The sequence below is a fragment of the Oncorhynchus gorbuscha genome, linkage group LG16 (genome assembly GCF_021184085.1).
Source record: "Oncorhynchus gorbuscha isolate QuinsamMale2020 ecotype Even-year linkage group LG16, OgorEven_v1.0, whole genome shotgun sequence".
NCBI lineage: Eukaryota > Metazoa > Chordata > Actinopteri > Salmoniformes > Salmonidae > Oncorhynchus > Oncorhynchus gorbuscha.
In genome coordinates this window covers 27,282,083-27,297,698 of record NC_060188.1, presented here as the reverse complement: position 1 = coordinate 27,297,698, position 15,616 = coordinate 27,282,083, and the positions used below count along the sequence as shown (strand labels likewise).

The window sequence follows — 15,616 nt, the reverse complement described above, 5'->3', positions numbered from 1 at the left end:
CATAATTTATTAGTGGTATACAGTATAAGTGGAATATCGATTAATGAAGATTAATTCGCAGACTCTTCCAAACGTGAACTAATTCCCCCCTCCATTTATACATGGTAGCGTCTGAAAGAATGCCCCGGACTACTTTCCTCTTGGACCCAATGTGCACTTGATTGACTCTCGGGATAACCAATAATAATATGATTCAAGCTTAGCAACAGTGAATATGCAATTTTGTCCAATAGCAGCAATGAGAGGGTGGTCCTATATCCTAAAACTTGATTGGTTTAAACTTTCGATAAATGCACTAGAATTGTGGGTCATGTAGTTGGTCATGGACGGTCTAGCTAGTAATTTACCTACATTGGAACTACATATCCCACAAAACAAGTAGAGTCAAGAAAATCAGCATGCGCACTGGCGGTGGTAGAGTTTATATAAAACCGCGAACTCATTCTGTGGTAGCATACTGGACAGTCACTGTTGTGGAGATGAAATACGAACCTGAGAAGGATTACTAGCGGCACCGAAATAGTTAACCTTAGTTCGCTAGCTAGCTACAGTAGCTCTGACGAATCATTCGCGAAGTAACAAGTGTTACCATTCATAACTTTGTTTTTAAGAGTAGCGATAGTGACCGTTTCGAAAGTTAGCTAAACATTTCTTGTCAAGTAAATGTTGCTCATATTAAGACACAGAAACAGTATACTTAGCAAAAGTTTGCAAAATATATTTTAATTAACATTTAGTTTAATTCGCACAGAGACAACGTTTGACATGTGGTAAGGCAAATATCCCAACAGCATACATCAGGATGACAGAACCGAGCATTGAGAAGACCCATCACCTGAAAACTTCAGATACCCCATCAAGTGGGAGAGGAAGAGTTGTGGAGCATCCCCAAACCAATGAGAGCAGTGGACTTGAGACTGGCGGTAGGGGGCGATATGGAGATAAACGGCAGCAAGCAGAGAGTGACGGCGGGGTTATCCCTGCAAACAAGTTGTGGCAAATGCAAGGCGGGCAGAGGGAGGTGTGCCCAAGATTCGTTGCCGGAAATACACTTCCTAAGTGCCCAGCAGCAACACAGCCCTGCCAGGAACCCGGAGCAGATGCAGCCGGAGAGGGTGGCCTCGTAGCCCACGGAAATAGTGGAGATGGACCGCACGAGGAGACCCTGAGTCAAGTGCAAGGCGAGTGTGGGAAGAGAACCGACTCTGGCTCTCCAGGCGCCGGGGCAGCTGTAGATGCGCGTCAGGGCAAGAAGAAACACAGGCGTCGACCATCCAAAAAGAAGCGTCAATGGAAGCCCTATTTTAAACTTTCTTGGGAAGAAAAGAAAAAGCTTGACGAGCGAGAGACCGAACGAGCGTCCCGAGTGAGAGCAGAGATGTTCGCGAAGGGGTTGCCCGTTGCCCCCTACAATACAACGCAGTTCCTTATGGATGAACACGACCGAGAGGAACCGGATCTGAATACCGAAAGTGGTCCCCGACGTCAGTTGGGGACTGGTGCTCGCCCAGAGGACACCGCAAGTGAGGACGAGCTTTTCGATGTGGAGGAGGAGGAGGACTATGGCAGCGGTGGTGGCAGCGACGGCATCGGGAGGCCTGGAAACGCAGGTGGGGAGTTTCTTCAGAGAGACTTTTCCGAGACCTACGAGAAATACCACATCGAGAGTCTTCAAAACATGTCCAAGCAAGAGCTGGTTCAAGAATACCTGGAGCTAGAGAAGTGCATGTCCCGTCTGGAGGAAGAGAACACCCGCTTGCGACGCGTAACCAACCCGGACATCACAGATGATAGCCAGGTGCCCCAGTCGAATTCGGCGCGGATCAGAGAATTGGAGGGTGAATTGGAGAGACTGAGGGCGCAGAACATTGAGCAACGTCCGCAGAGCAAGGAGCAGATTGTCACATTAGGTGACTAGAAATGGATAGAACCAGGTAAAATATGGAAACGAGGGGACTAAACAGGACTTTAAAGTGTCACCAGTTTTATGAAATCGGTTTGTTAACTCTGGAAGGTTCAGTGACGGTCCGTAAATTGCGTTGCAAAATTTGAGCATTCTTTTCTATTTGGACTGTAAGGCGCCTGTTTAAAGTTTTTCAATAAGTAATGTATATATTTAAAATTATTTTCTTTTTTATAAAGAGAATGTATTTGGAAATACGTTGTTTTTGTTTCCCTGGTATGCATGCATTAAAATACTCTATCCCACAATTTGTTAAATCAGCAGGACTGTTTGTCCAAATGTAACATTTGTTTAAAAAATGCTTCTTTTGAGAATTTCAAATAACTTTCCCAAAATTAAATGTGCAAATTAACATGTACACAAACAATTTTTTTTTTTTTCCCGTAGGGGGTAAATAAAGATTTTGCCTGATGCCAACAAAGTATTTGGCTATTATCTGCAAGCCATTTTACAGCTATTGACTTGCATCAATTTCTTTTCACTATTTAGGCAGATGTAAAGTGATGGAATATGCCTAGTTTTTCAGACTCATTCAGATGTGTCCTTACTATCCTTAGACGAACCACTACCAAATCAGGTAAGTTGTGACTGCATCACTCATTACCACTATAGAAATTATATGCAGGTTGCATAATGCAACCATTGGTAAACAACTGCCAAGAATCTGCAGCCATATATTTAGATATGCAGGGTTGGGGAGTAACTGATTAATTAGGAAGTAATCTCCAGTCAGTTAGTTTGGGTAATCCAAAAGTTACGTTGATTACAATGTTGGACAGGTAACTAGTAAAGGATGACATTTAGAAAGCATTTTTTATTTTAACTAGGCAAGTCAGTTAAGAACAAATTCTTATTTACAATGACTGCCTACCCCGGCCAAACCCTGACGATACTGGGCCAATTGTGTGCCGCCCTAAGGGACTCCCAATCACAGCTGGTTGTGATATAGCCTGGAATCGAATCAGGGTCTGTACCCAACCCTGGATATGTCTGTAGCTGTTGGTTTTGTGAGGTCTCACAACATATCCTTACAAAAGCTATTTTGTACTCCAACTCTCAATAGGTCACCTCTTGACCTGTCTCAGTGGTATGCGAAATGTTGCAGGCTAAAGCTCATCGAGCAGATGACTCCGACTTGCTAAAATAGTATTTCTAAACAAGGCAAGGGTCCTATTGGAGTTGCATTACCCTACTTCCATGGTATAATTTGGGATATGGAACTTATTGGGCCAAGGGTAATCAACACATGTCAGGGAAGAACTTTGTCACTTTTTCATTTGGGATAGCAACATTTACTATCCCAAATTATACCATGGAAGTAGGACCCTTGCCTTGTTTAGAAATACTATTTCAGCAAGTCGGAGTCATTTTGCTATTACTCATAAAATGAGATTGGTAGGCTTAACATTCACATTGAATTCATTCAAAAACAAATCCAATGAAATGAGTAATTTTTGTTCTTCAGGTCCAAATCATTCTAAAGTATCCAACATTAAGTGTTGTCCAATTAAGTTACTTATGTATGAAACTGGCCAGGTAAAACAAACCAATGCATGGATTGCTGTCATACCTTGTCCATAGACTTACAGGGTAAGGAAACCAATATATAGTTTGGGTGAACTATCCCTTTAAAGAGAGGAAAGCTAATAATAAAAAATAAGTAACGCTGACCCATTTAGCCTGTTTTCAGACTCAGAGATAAAATGTTGTCAAGATCATTGACACAAAGTTGGAAATACACTTCTGTGTCAATATATTCCAAAATGGTACATTTTATGTACAACGTGGGCTGTGGGCAGATCAAATGAAATCGCTTACCAACTAGAGTTGTTTGTACTTAGATTGCTAGCTAATTGTTAACATACCTCTGTCTAAAACGCAGGTTTGGTAACTAGCTATATGGCTGGTCAAAATATGCATATATTTACCATGCTAGGCCAGCTAACGACTTCCTTGTTTTTAGCAGGACTATGCTAACTTGTTAGCTAGCTAGGTTTTACGCAAATTTACACACTTAAATTCTCCCAATCAAACGAGGTTTACCGACATACAATACACTGAAACAAATGTATACAAAACTTCAGGAATCTTAATTGAATCTACGGATATAATTTGCACCGATTTCGAGTTGTCAGGTCCTCTGGATGCATTCAGGGAAGTGTGGTGCAAGACTGACTGCTCTACAGCATAATTATGGGTAATGTAGTTCCAAGATTCATCCGTGATGTGATGGAAAAAACATTTACAGCATTTTTTTATTGTGGTGCAGGATGCATTGGGTGGATGCCAATCAGTGGCGTCACAAACCTGGTTCCACTTTGTTTGTGAATTCATTTTGTTCATGTGGACTGACATCCTTCCCAATTTCAATGAAAATATCTGAAACTGTTGCCTGGAATGACACATGTCAGCAATGATCACAGAATACTATTGACATTAAACATTTCCAAAATTATCAAGCAACTGCAAAACATTTTTAAAACGTAATTCTGTTTATTTACATCATATAACCTTGCTTTGAAGCAAAATGCCATCGAATGAAATGGTTCCAGGTGGATAACCTTCAGACAGGACATTTTCTTAGATTGTTTACTCAAAGCAATTCAAAATGTTACATATCAAGGCAATATGTACAAAATATTATCAGACATAATAACAAACATAAGGTATATCACACTTCAAGAAACGGACAGTTAAACACACATCGAGTGTTGTCAGAATCTTCTAAAAATGTTTTGTATTCATCTTTTTGATGAAGGCATGAGCAGTTTGGTTCAGCTCTGTTAAGCTTAGCTGTATGTCTCCTATTGGCTGACAGTTTAAATGTATACAGTTAGTTCATCAAACAACATCTAATGCAAATGAGTTGGTACCATATTACCCTGTTCTAGGTATTGATTACCCTTACTTAGGGCTTGTTATGTGAACCCTACAAAACACTGTCCACATGAAAGAACCTCTGTGTGTGAGAAAAGCAGGTGAGAGCACCATACATCCCCTCCCCTTGCAGCATCAGGTGTTCTGCTGTTTGTTAATGCTTGTTAGATGCAAACCGACTGCATCGACAAGTCCTTGGCCAGACACAGTGTGCTTTTAATGGCCTCCCAGAGAGGCTGTATGTATGATACACGTCTTTGGGTCAGCGGATAAGATGTCAGCACAGCAACGAGAAGAGAATGGATTCAGTCTGGCTTATAACTAGATGTGAAGGTTGAGGCTTCTGGCGTCGAGAGTCTGGAATAATGAGGGTTAATGGGGAGGTGAGGACTGGCCATGGCACTGCAGAACAAAAACACTCTAGAAATCAGGCACTTGTAGGGCAACTCTTGAGGTAAGACAAGACTAACTAAAAGTCAATGACATTTTATGATGACAAAATTCCTGCCAGGCAAAGGGGGAAACCAAAGAATAACTCCCCTATGACATTGGTCGAGGGACAGTTAATAAAGAGTATTTGGGAAATGGAAACTCATCTTGGACCATGGCCAAGAGAATGGCATGCAAGTCTAGAAACACAGCAGACCCAAAAATGACTACTTATGGTAACCACATTTCTACAATCAGTCATTTGTATCCAGGAATTCTGAAGCACCCCACTCACAGTGGTCATTCAATTGAGTCTAACTTTACGGAAATGTAATATATGACATGAAAAATCATGTGTAGATGGCTTAATACTTGAAATATTCCTGATAATATAACATATCAAATATAATTGACAGACTTTACAAAATGTAACTTTGTGTATACATGCAGGTTGCATTTATAATCCTTGACGTTTAACAGGGCATGTTGTCAATATTTCGCGCTTTCTAAAATGAAAACAAGTGTTTCCTCTGGTACACGTAGGCAGGTTTGGTCAAGCAAATGATTACCAACTAATACTTCATCCAATTGAAAAGACAGTTATGATAGAGTTGATGCAAGGACAGTATGTGATCGTTCTTTGATAAGAGAACTGAGATGCATACACACATTATTCTGACTTAAATTAGGTTATGGTAGAGTTGTTTGCTGCCAAATAAGATAAGCATTGTCAGCATAAGGTAGATAGTAGTGTCAGTAAGGGGAGAGTCCATTGCTTTCTTCAAATGCGGAAATGGATGCTAATCCAGCCATGAAACGGAGAGGCATTTCAACGGCCACAATTTTGACTGGAGAATGTTAATGTTGGATGAGTTATTCTATCTTTGCCAAATGAGAGAAAGTATTTCTGCATAGTACTGTGAGTCACAGAGAAAGGCCGTCTACGAGGAAACAAGGAGCTTTAAGTCAGGTTTAGGATTTTTCTTTTTTGTTTGTTTTAAAAACAGGTACATCCGAGAAGTCAAAACACAATAAAAAGTACTTATTCTTTTCATACAAAAAATATATATATAATATTTACTGTATATAAAACAAAAAAATTATATATTAAGGGAAACATTTCAAGTAACATCTTGAAGGAAATTATGGTGCACCTGTGTGCACTTATGTAAACCATAAAACAATTTTAAAAAAAATAAAGATAATGTAATATATATATTTACAAGGTTAACTTAACAAGGCTTTTTACAAATGTTACAAAATAGTTCAACACACAAACACCTGCACACTCAAACATACGAGTATTGTCAGGCAAACACACATATGTACAGACAGACAAACATTAACGAAGACTGTGTGTGTGTGTGTGTGTGTGTGTGAGAGAGTTATGTTATTTCTGTGTGTTGGCAACTAGTTGAGTGTTAGAGCCAGTTGTTCTGTGGTCATCATAGTAACAGAATATTAAGGAAGACCGATATAGAAGTCAGTGCTGGGGCCAACGGTTAGACAGAGTTCTCCCTTAAAACTCACTTTCCAATACTGCTTGTACTCTTCTTATAGTGTATGTGTGGATCTCTCAGCTAGTGTGTGTGTCTTTGTGTCTGTATGTGAGTGTGAGTGTGAAAGACAGAGAGAGAGAGCTCACAGTCCTGTTGAAAGTTTCACTCTGTGAGGAACCCTGGGTAGGCTTGGTTTGGCATGCTCTTCCCTGTGCATTGGGAGAGGACAACCCACTTCCTGTGTCAGACAGGAAGCAACCGAGAGGACAGGAAGGATCCTATTATTCAGTAACACACCGTCTGTCGGCTTTAATATCAACTGTGATGAGGTCTATCTGTCTGTGCGTCTGCTGCCCCATTGCAATTTTGCATTATTTTATTTTATTTTTAAAACACACAAAAGAAATAAGCTTTGGAAAATACTGGAATGCCCCTTGCCATGCAAACGGAGTAGACTGGAGGCCGGAAACTGTTCTCAGACCTGTCACAAGACCCCTTGTGTCTGTCTGTGGCTCTGCTGTCCACTACCCACTGCCATCATGCAACTGACTCAGGGTCAGCACTATCTAACCCTCTAACACAGCAGCCCTGGCTCAGCAGCTCAGGGGAGGGAGAATTTGAGAGGGAGGCCAGGGGCCTTGTAACTTACAGGGATATGAGTCTTTGTCCATACTTTTACAGGTACTGATGGAACCTGGAGGCGGGTGCTCGGCGTGTGACGGGGGGATTCTGGCCCAGGGGAAGAGGGTGTCTTGGGTCAAGCTCCTGGTGGTCGAGGGGTGATCCCTGTGGTTTGCCCTGGTTGGAAGTGGCCAGCGACATGGGGAACTTGTTGGTGGCTAGCGCAGGCCTCTTGTCGCCCGACTCGGTAGGTGAGACCACCACAGTGTGTCTTCTCCAGGCCCGTCTCTTCCTCCTCGTCTCCGGGGAGAGTGGCTTCCTCAGCCCCACGATGCGTAGGTCATCAGCCGAGCCCAGCAGGCGTGCACGCACCTGGTCAGCCAGAGACCCTCGCCCTTGACCCTGCCCTGTCCCGCTGGGGGTGAAAGAGGCAGCCTCGCTGGGGGGCAGGGCTTCTTTTGGCCGGGGTGGACGTAGGCTCTCCTGGCTGCTCCCTGAGGAAGGGTTGGTCCTGGATCGGTTCCTCTGGGCCCCTGGTACCCCAGCTCCCTCCTCTCCTGAAGGCCCAGGGAGGTCGAGAGAATGAGCCTTGGTCTTCCCTCTGTTCTTTAGCTTCTTCCTGGCCAGCGTGTCACACTGGATCAGCTTGTGGGAGTTGAAGGAGGGCCTGGGGTGTAGTCTGTGGGTGGTGGAGGAGGAGGAGGAGGAGGGGGTGGTGGATCGCGCCCCACCCTCGCTCCTCTCCCCAGGGTCCTGAGTATGTGTGGAGGGCGTGGGGGTGGGGGTGGTGTGCTGGGTCGTAGGGGAGACAGGGTGGGGTTTGTAGTGTGTGTAGAGGAAGCTTCGTTGTGCTGCTGTGGGGGTCTGTGTGGGGGTTGGGGGTGTGAGGGTGGGTGTAATAGATGCAGGGGAGTGTTTCTCAGGTCTCTCCTGGGTAAGGGAGCGTGAGGCGAATCCGCTCTCATTGTCTGTCTCGCTCACCAGCTCGCTGCGCTCGTCGTCAGCTTCATCGCACCGGCCCTCAGACGTCAGGCTCCGCCCCAGTGTGGAAAGGGTGGAGTAACCGGAGACGATAGAGCGAGCATCCTCTGGCCCCCGCCACACCCTGCCCTTCACCTCCGCTGTCACCGCCTCTTCCTCAGAGAGCAGCATCACCATCTGCCCTGCTTTCACTTTCTCACTACCGCATGGCATACTGGGAACTATCACCTCCTCTACCTTCTCTCTCACTCTCTCTACTACAGACTCTTCTTCTTCTTCCTCCTCATCTTCCTCATCCTCTCCCTCTGCTCGTGGGGCGGTGTCTGTTCCTGCCACCACCAGCCCCGCCTCTTCTCCCTCCTCTGCCCCCAGGTGGCTGGCTTTGATTGGCTCGTGCTCCGAGTCGTCGTCTGTGCTGCTGCCCACGAGGCGGCCGTTGTGGCGATTCCTGCGCTTGCGTCCGGTGACGGCGGACATGATGGACAGGGTCAGAAAGTCCTTGGCAGTGAGGTCTCGCTTTGACCCCCACGAACCCTGAGGCAAAACAAAGTCACATAGGTCAAAGGTCGGAGGATTTACACAACCTCAACCATAACTAGATGGTGTGAAGAAAAATGTTGTTACTTGCTTCAGCTCTGTGAAGCTGCCCTGTGTGATATGAGTGGCCAGAACAGCATAGTTGGCTATCTGAGGCCTTACCTTAGATTTAGCTGAGTCACTGTTGGTTGAGTCTAAGAGAGGACAAAGAGAGAGGGTCAGAGGGGAAGGTACACTGTAAAGCTGGTCTGTGTTACATGGGAGGAGAGGAGGAGCGTGAATGGCTGTGATGGGGGGGCACAGAGCTGCTGCTCAAAAAACAAACCTTTCTGCTATCTAGCTAGCTAGAGCTTTAAAAACACACCCTTTTGACACTGTTATAACACAGGAAATATTAGGGACTGCTCTAATGCAACACCAATCCAATTAGGAGAGAGATGTGCATCCTCTGTGCCCACCCTCTACCCGTCACCTTCCCCTGGGGAACAGAACCATACAGACACTGGTCACACACCATTAACACACAGAACAACGTGGCATCACTAACCACTGATTGTCATGGAGTTGATCAAACTGACTGGTATGTGACAAGGGTTGTTGGAGAGAGGGGCGAGGTTGGGGAAAAACAACAGCATTAAGGAATCACAGCACACACTGATGACATCACGGCAAACACTGATGACAACTGGTGAAGGAGGAGTCGGGAGGAGGGAAGGCAGAAAACAAGGTTGAGTAAAGGGTTTTTCAATCACCACACACTCACGCCCTTGCTCTCACTCACTACTGCTCACTCACTAGCTAGTTCTCACTCCCACTCACTAGCTCTCACTCACACTCACTAGCTCTCACCAGCTCTCACTCACTTTTCTCACTCACTAGCTCTCTCTCGCTCTCACTCACTAGCTCTCACTCGCTCTCACTCACTAGCTCTCACTCACAAGCTCGCACTCTTGCTCTCACTCACAAGCTCGCACTCTCGCTTTCACTCACTAGCTCACATGGTCTCTCTCACACGGTCGCGATCACACGGTCTCGCTCACTCACTCATACTCACTAGCTCTCACTACCGCTCACTCACTAGCTCTCACTTTCATTCACTCACACTCACTAGCTCTCACTCACTAGCTCTCACTCACACTCACTAGCTCTCACTCACTAGTTCTCACTCACAAGATCTCATTCACTAGCTCTCACTAGCACTCACTCACTCACTCACTCACAATAGTTCACACTCACTAGCTCTCACTCACTACTTCTCACTCACAAGATCTCATTCACTAGCTCTCACTAGCACTCACTCACTCACAATAGTTCACACTCACTAGCTCTCACTCACTAGTTCTCACTCACAAGATCTCATTCACTAGCTCTCACTAGCACTCACTCACTCACAATAGTTCACACTCACTAGCTCTCGCTCTCACTTACACATGCTCACTCACACGCTCTCACTAAAATGGTCTCACTCATACATGCTCTCACTAAAAATACACACACCGTCTTATATAACTAACCTTGTGGGGAGACAATTCAGTCCCATTCGAAATCCTATTTTCCATAACCCTAACCTTAACCCTAGCTCCTAAACTTAATTCTAACCTTAACCCTAGCTCCTAAACTTAATTCTAACCTTAACCCAAGCTCCTAAACTTAATTCTAACCTTAACCCTAGCTCCTAAACTTAATTCTAACCTTAACCCTAACCCCATTTGACCTTGTGGGGACCAACAAAATGTCCCAGTTGGCCAAATATTTTGTTTGTTTACTATTTACTATTCTTTGTTTGTTTACCCCACCCCACACACACCCACACCCACACACACACCACACACCACACACACACACACACACTAAAACCCCAGAGTAGCACACGAGAGGGCCTATACAGAATGAGTGGAGCAGGTGAGGTAGACAGGACAGACAGATGGAGAGATCACTATAGAGGGGCTTTCTCTCTCAGTGACAGAGAACACAAAGTCAGTAATCCATTAGTCAGACTGGGTGACAGTACAGGGTCATCCTCACACACAACTCCTGCCTTAGTCAGACGGACACGGAGAGGAAGCCGAGAGCAACTTCCTCTGAAGATGGTGACACATACCAAACACACCCACCCACTTTTTTACTAACAAAACACCATCACACCCAAACTCACTATTTCTCACGCACACAAACACAAACACACACAGGAATTGGCAGGGGAAGTCCCATCCTACCGCAGTGGCTGCTCCACAGGCTCAGCTAAGAGAGGGATGCAGCGATGTAGAAGAGACAGTGAAGGAGGAGTAATAAAGAAGAAAAGAAAACCAGGTGAGAGGAAAGAGGCACACAGTCTAGTGATCAAATCAGGAAGGAGAGAAACTCGGCAAGGGCCAATCATTTCAAATCTATGTCATGCCTATTTCCTGATTGTATGGGATTGGTTCAACTGTGTGGCTGTCAATGATGGTTGACAGTCACTGATTGGCCAGGTCGGCCACAGTGTGAACCGTGATTGGTCTGCACAGGCTGTCAGTAGCTCAGTGCAGGTTGTGATTGGATGCATTTGGGCAGTGGTGGGCGGGCCCTCACCTGACGCCTCCCCTAGCAGAGCGGTCCTGCCGATGTTGGAGAGCAAGTGGTCGATATTGGGGGCAGGCACCAGGTCCTTCGTGTCTACTGGAGTCTGAAGGGGAGAAAGGCATCGAGTCATAAACAACACATGAACACTGGATTTAAGTCCTGCATCAGAATCAGTGACTGTGTCCCAAATGGCACCCTATTCCATATAATGCGCTATTTTTTCACGGCCCATAGGGCTCTGGTATAAAAGTAGTGCACCGCGAAGGGAATAGGGTGCAATATGAGACGCAGGCAATGACGCATAGGTAAGATGTACGGTATCATAGCACATCCCCAGGATTCTACTTGGGCTGTTTACTGGAGCAGATTACACTGTGAGCTCCAACATGACCGTGTGAACTGAACAGCCGTCCCCACATAGTTTCCACAGTTTGCAGAGTAAGTCCCACTGTACCTTCTCATCCTTGTCCTGGTCCTCACTGAAAAACCAGATATACTGTCGGAGGAAACACAGAGAGAGAGAGAGAGGAGGCAGAGAGAAAGAAGAGATCTGTGAGAAGATATTCCGATATTCCGGTAGAGCCAGCTCATTGGAGGAGAGCTAACATGAAGCCAGTAAACAGGTTTGTCATTGGTTGGGATGAGAGGGTCACTCACGTGTTGGATGAGCGTCTCGACTATCTTGTAGCGGTCAGGCATGTGAGTCACCATGTCTGTCATGTTGTCTTCAGACGTCCGCACCAGCGTGGGCCCGAACACCAGGGCCAAGTTACGAGGTTCCATCTACACGCACAGAAACAATACACCTCCTTATAAATCAGTCTCCCTTAATCATCTGTTACTATGGCGACCACGTGTTTAACACATCTGAACTGTGACTCTGTAAAAAGTAGGGCACTTTACATAGGGAAGGAAGTGCCATTGGGTCCGGGACAAACGTCGGACACTACATAGGGAATAGGGTGCCATTTAGGACGCAGACTATAATAATATGTTCATGTTAAAACACTACGATAACAGTATCCAGACCTTGTTTTTCTCACAGTGGTCAGCTACCGTCTTCAGATGGCCAACCAGGAACTTGAGAGTGTGGTAGTAATGGTCTGGTAAGTCACGGATCTAACACACACACACAGAGACAGAGAGAGAGAGAGAAAAAGAGAGAGAGAGACAGAGAGAGAGAGAGAGAGAGAGAGAGAGAGAGAGAGAGAGAGAGAGAGAGAGAGAGAGAGAGAGAGAGAGAGAGAGAGAGAAAAGAGAGAGAGAGAGAGAGACAGAGAGAGAGAGACAGAGAGAGACAGAGAGAGAGACAGAGAGAGAGAGAGAGACAGAGAGAGAGAGATAGAGAGACAGAGAGAGATAGAGAGACAGAGAGAGAGATAGAGAGACAGAGAGAGAGAGAGATAGAGAGACAGAGATAGAGAGACAGAGAGAGAGAGAGAGAGAGAGAGAGAGAGAGAGAGAGAGAGAGAGAGACAGAGAGAGAGAGAGAGAGAGAGAGAGAAAAAGAGAGACAGAGAGAGAGAGAGAGAGAGAGAGAGAGACAGAAAAAGAGAGAGAGAGAGAGAGATCAACACCTCTAAGTATCCTGTGTAATCTGTTAGCCCTTGAACATATCATCCTTCCAGGGAAAGACTATACCGGATATGCAAAGAGAAGAACATGTTCAGACAACGTTCACATACCAGTTTTTTCATGGTCTTTAGCCGGTCCCCGGCATTCTCCATCCGGTTTGCGTCGATAAAGTCATTGTACTTATCTGTGAGGATGAGAGTAACATGAGTAGTTACAGTACATTAAAATAAAAAGTAACATTCAACTGTAACTGATAAAAGGAGGATGAAGGAGAGTTTATTCCTGCCTTCTACTGACGGCTCATCTAATGAAACGGGGACTCACCGTCAGTGAAGAGGGGCTCCGGAAGTTTCCTGAAGAAAGACTTGAGCAAGCTGCTGATCACGTTCAGGTCCTGCCATTTCTGTGAAGTGGTAAGAACAGGGAGAGAGAGGTCAAAGGCAATACTAAAGGGCCAACCGTCAGAGACACGGTTGGATAGAAGAGTTGATGGTCATGTCATCCTTTCCCTTTGCTGAACACTTGTAAACCCCACTGATGCTGTTTAACACCATCCCACAGATGACTAGATATACTGTGTCTATCTAACCCAGTCACTGTGTACTGTGCCTATTGCTTACTGTACGTTAGGGTGTGTGTGTGTGTGTGTGTGTGTGTGTGTGTGTGTGTGTGTGTGTGTGTGTTGTGTGTGTGTGTGTGTGTGTGTGTGTGTGTGTGTGTGTGTGTGTGTGTGTGCCCATGCGTGCGACTGGGGTCCTGCTCTGCTCACCTCCTCTGCAGGGTTGATGTCCGACCCCTTGTTGAGCTGGTCCTGAAGGCTGGACACCACTGCGTTGTTCCCTGGGACCCTGTAGATGCCGGTGTACTCCAGACCCATGTCCTCCACCAGCCCACAGCAGATCTCCACGATCATAGGGATGAACTGGGAGGACAGACAGACAGACAGGAGAGGGGAGGGTCAGACAGGAGTGGACCCACATACCTTACCAGCACACAGATACATCATAGTAAACAGTAGACACACACTGACTCATACATGTCCATACGCCATGCATTTTCAGTAAATACTTTCACAGGGCATATAAACAAGCACAGAATGATACATTTACAGAATATGATCCGATTAGAAGATGGGAGGCTCTGGCTGACCTTGTTGTTGGCGGCTGGCTGGCAGTCTTCTAGCCGCACTCCAAAAGCCTTGGGCCCTGACTTCTTGGACTTCTTCATGATGTTGATCCCCCATGGTGACTTAGGGGGGCTGCTCTCATCTGGGGACGGACAGACAGAGGGACAGCGAGTCAGACAGACAGAGTCAGAACAAACATCCATCGGGAATGACCACTGCTGGTTGGTTCCTGCCTCTGACCTTTGCCCCCGGTAGGGTTCTCCATCTTGGCCAGCAGGAAGGAAGGCTTGGCACGGGACACCCTGGGAGAGGAGTCCGGCTTGTTGCCTGTTGGACTGGAGGCAGGGGGAGACAGAGAGAAGACTGTTACAAACGGACTCTGCCAGGCAGGACAAGCAAGATGGATGTACCAAACACTACTGCTGTATAGTGACAGGCATGTGTCCTTCACCTCTGTTTCCTGTAGTCATTGAGCTTCTTACTGATCAGAGCCTGTCTTGAGAATCCCAGCTCCTGAGACAGACAAACACACGGTCCACTCCCTCATCAATACAGCCTTACACTGTAGCAACACCAGTGAAGAAAGGTGACATGTGCAACAATGTTACAGGAGATCAAGAAATAGAATGCAGTGTGTGACATAAGATATGAGGGTTGTAGGGTCCGAGTTGAGAGGTCAGAGGGTTCTAGGTTCAGAGTTTAGAGGGGAAAGGTCAGTTGTGAGGTGAGAGTGGTGCCCTCTGACCCACCTCATTGTCGGTCTTGCTGTTCTCGCTGATGACCTTGATCCAGTCCAGCATGTCCTCTCTGTCCTCGGCCTGCAGCAGGTATTCACAAAAGTCCTGAGTGGTCAGACGCAGCGCGTGCTTGCGCTTGGTCTCGCTGTACGCTATGTCCACCAGGCAGCCCCGGATGCTGATTGGCTGCTCCTCGTCGGCATCGCCTCCCAGAGTGGCGCCCCGCAGGACCGCCTCCCTCTTGTCCTTGTAAAGGAAGAGCGAATGGGAGCGCAACACTGAGAAGACCCGCCTCCACGGACGCATGCCGCTGCCCACCTTCTGTAACACACAACGGAATGGAGTGAGAGACAGAGAGGACCGAGAGAGAAGAAATGGAGTGAGAGACAGAGAGGACCGAGAGAGAAGAAATGGAGTGAGAGAGGACAGAGAGAAGAAATGGAATGAGACAGAAAGGACAGTGAGAGAAGAAATGGAGTGAGAGACAGAGAGAAGAAATGGAATGAGAGAAAAGAGAGAGAAGAAATGGAGTGAGAGACAGAGAGAGAAGAAATGGAATGAGACAGAAAGGACAGTGAGAGAAGAAATGGAGTGAGACAGAAAGGACAGTGAGAGAAGAAATGGAGTGAGAGACAGAGAGAAGAAATGGAATGAGAGAAAAGAGAGAGAAGAAATGGAGTGAGAGACAGAGAGAGAAGAAATGGAGTGA

General features: G+C 46.1%; 2 protein-coding genes across 2 annotated transcripts in view; one reads left to right on the top strand and one right to left on the bottom strand.

Moving 5' to 3' along the window:
• Positions 1–317: 317 nt before the first annotated feature.
• Positions 318–2,409, top strand: LOC123999478 (protein HEXIM1-like). Its single transcript, XM_046305320.1, has one exon. The coding sequence runs from the start codon at positions 803–805 to the stop codon at positions 1,916–1,918; it is 1,116 nt and encodes a 371-aa protein (XP_046161276.1). The 5' UTR covers positions 318–802; the 3' UTR covers positions 1,919–2,409.
• Positions 2,410–7,380: 4,971 nt separating this feature from the next.
• LOC123999112 (rho GTPase-activating protein 23-like) overlaps positions 7,381–15,616 on the bottom strand; it is a 78,878-nt gene continuing 70,642 nt past the window's right edge. The window contains 13 exon segments of the mRNA XM_046304529.1: positions 7,381–8,904; positions 9,070–9,101; positions 11,479–11,572; positions 11,924–11,965; positions 12,127–12,252; positions 12,499–12,588; positions 13,155–13,228; positions 13,369–13,447; positions 13,814–13,966; positions 14,194–14,312; positions 14,411–14,505; positions 14,622–14,683; positions 14,920–15,228. Coding sequence (XP_046160485.1) covers positions 7,444–8,904; positions 9,070–9,101; positions 11,479–11,572; positions 11,924–11,965; positions 12,127–12,252; positions 12,499–12,588; positions 13,155–13,228; positions 13,369–13,447; positions 13,814–13,966; positions 14,194–14,312; positions 14,411–14,505; positions 14,622–14,683; positions 14,920–15,228 — 2,736 coding nt within the window. The 3' untranslated portion in view covers positions 7,381–7,443.

Coding starts and splice junctions, on each gene's coding strand:
- LOC123999478 (XM_046305320.1), top strand. CDS start 803: ATGACAGAACCGAGCATTGAGAAGACCCATCACCTGAAAACTTCAGAT.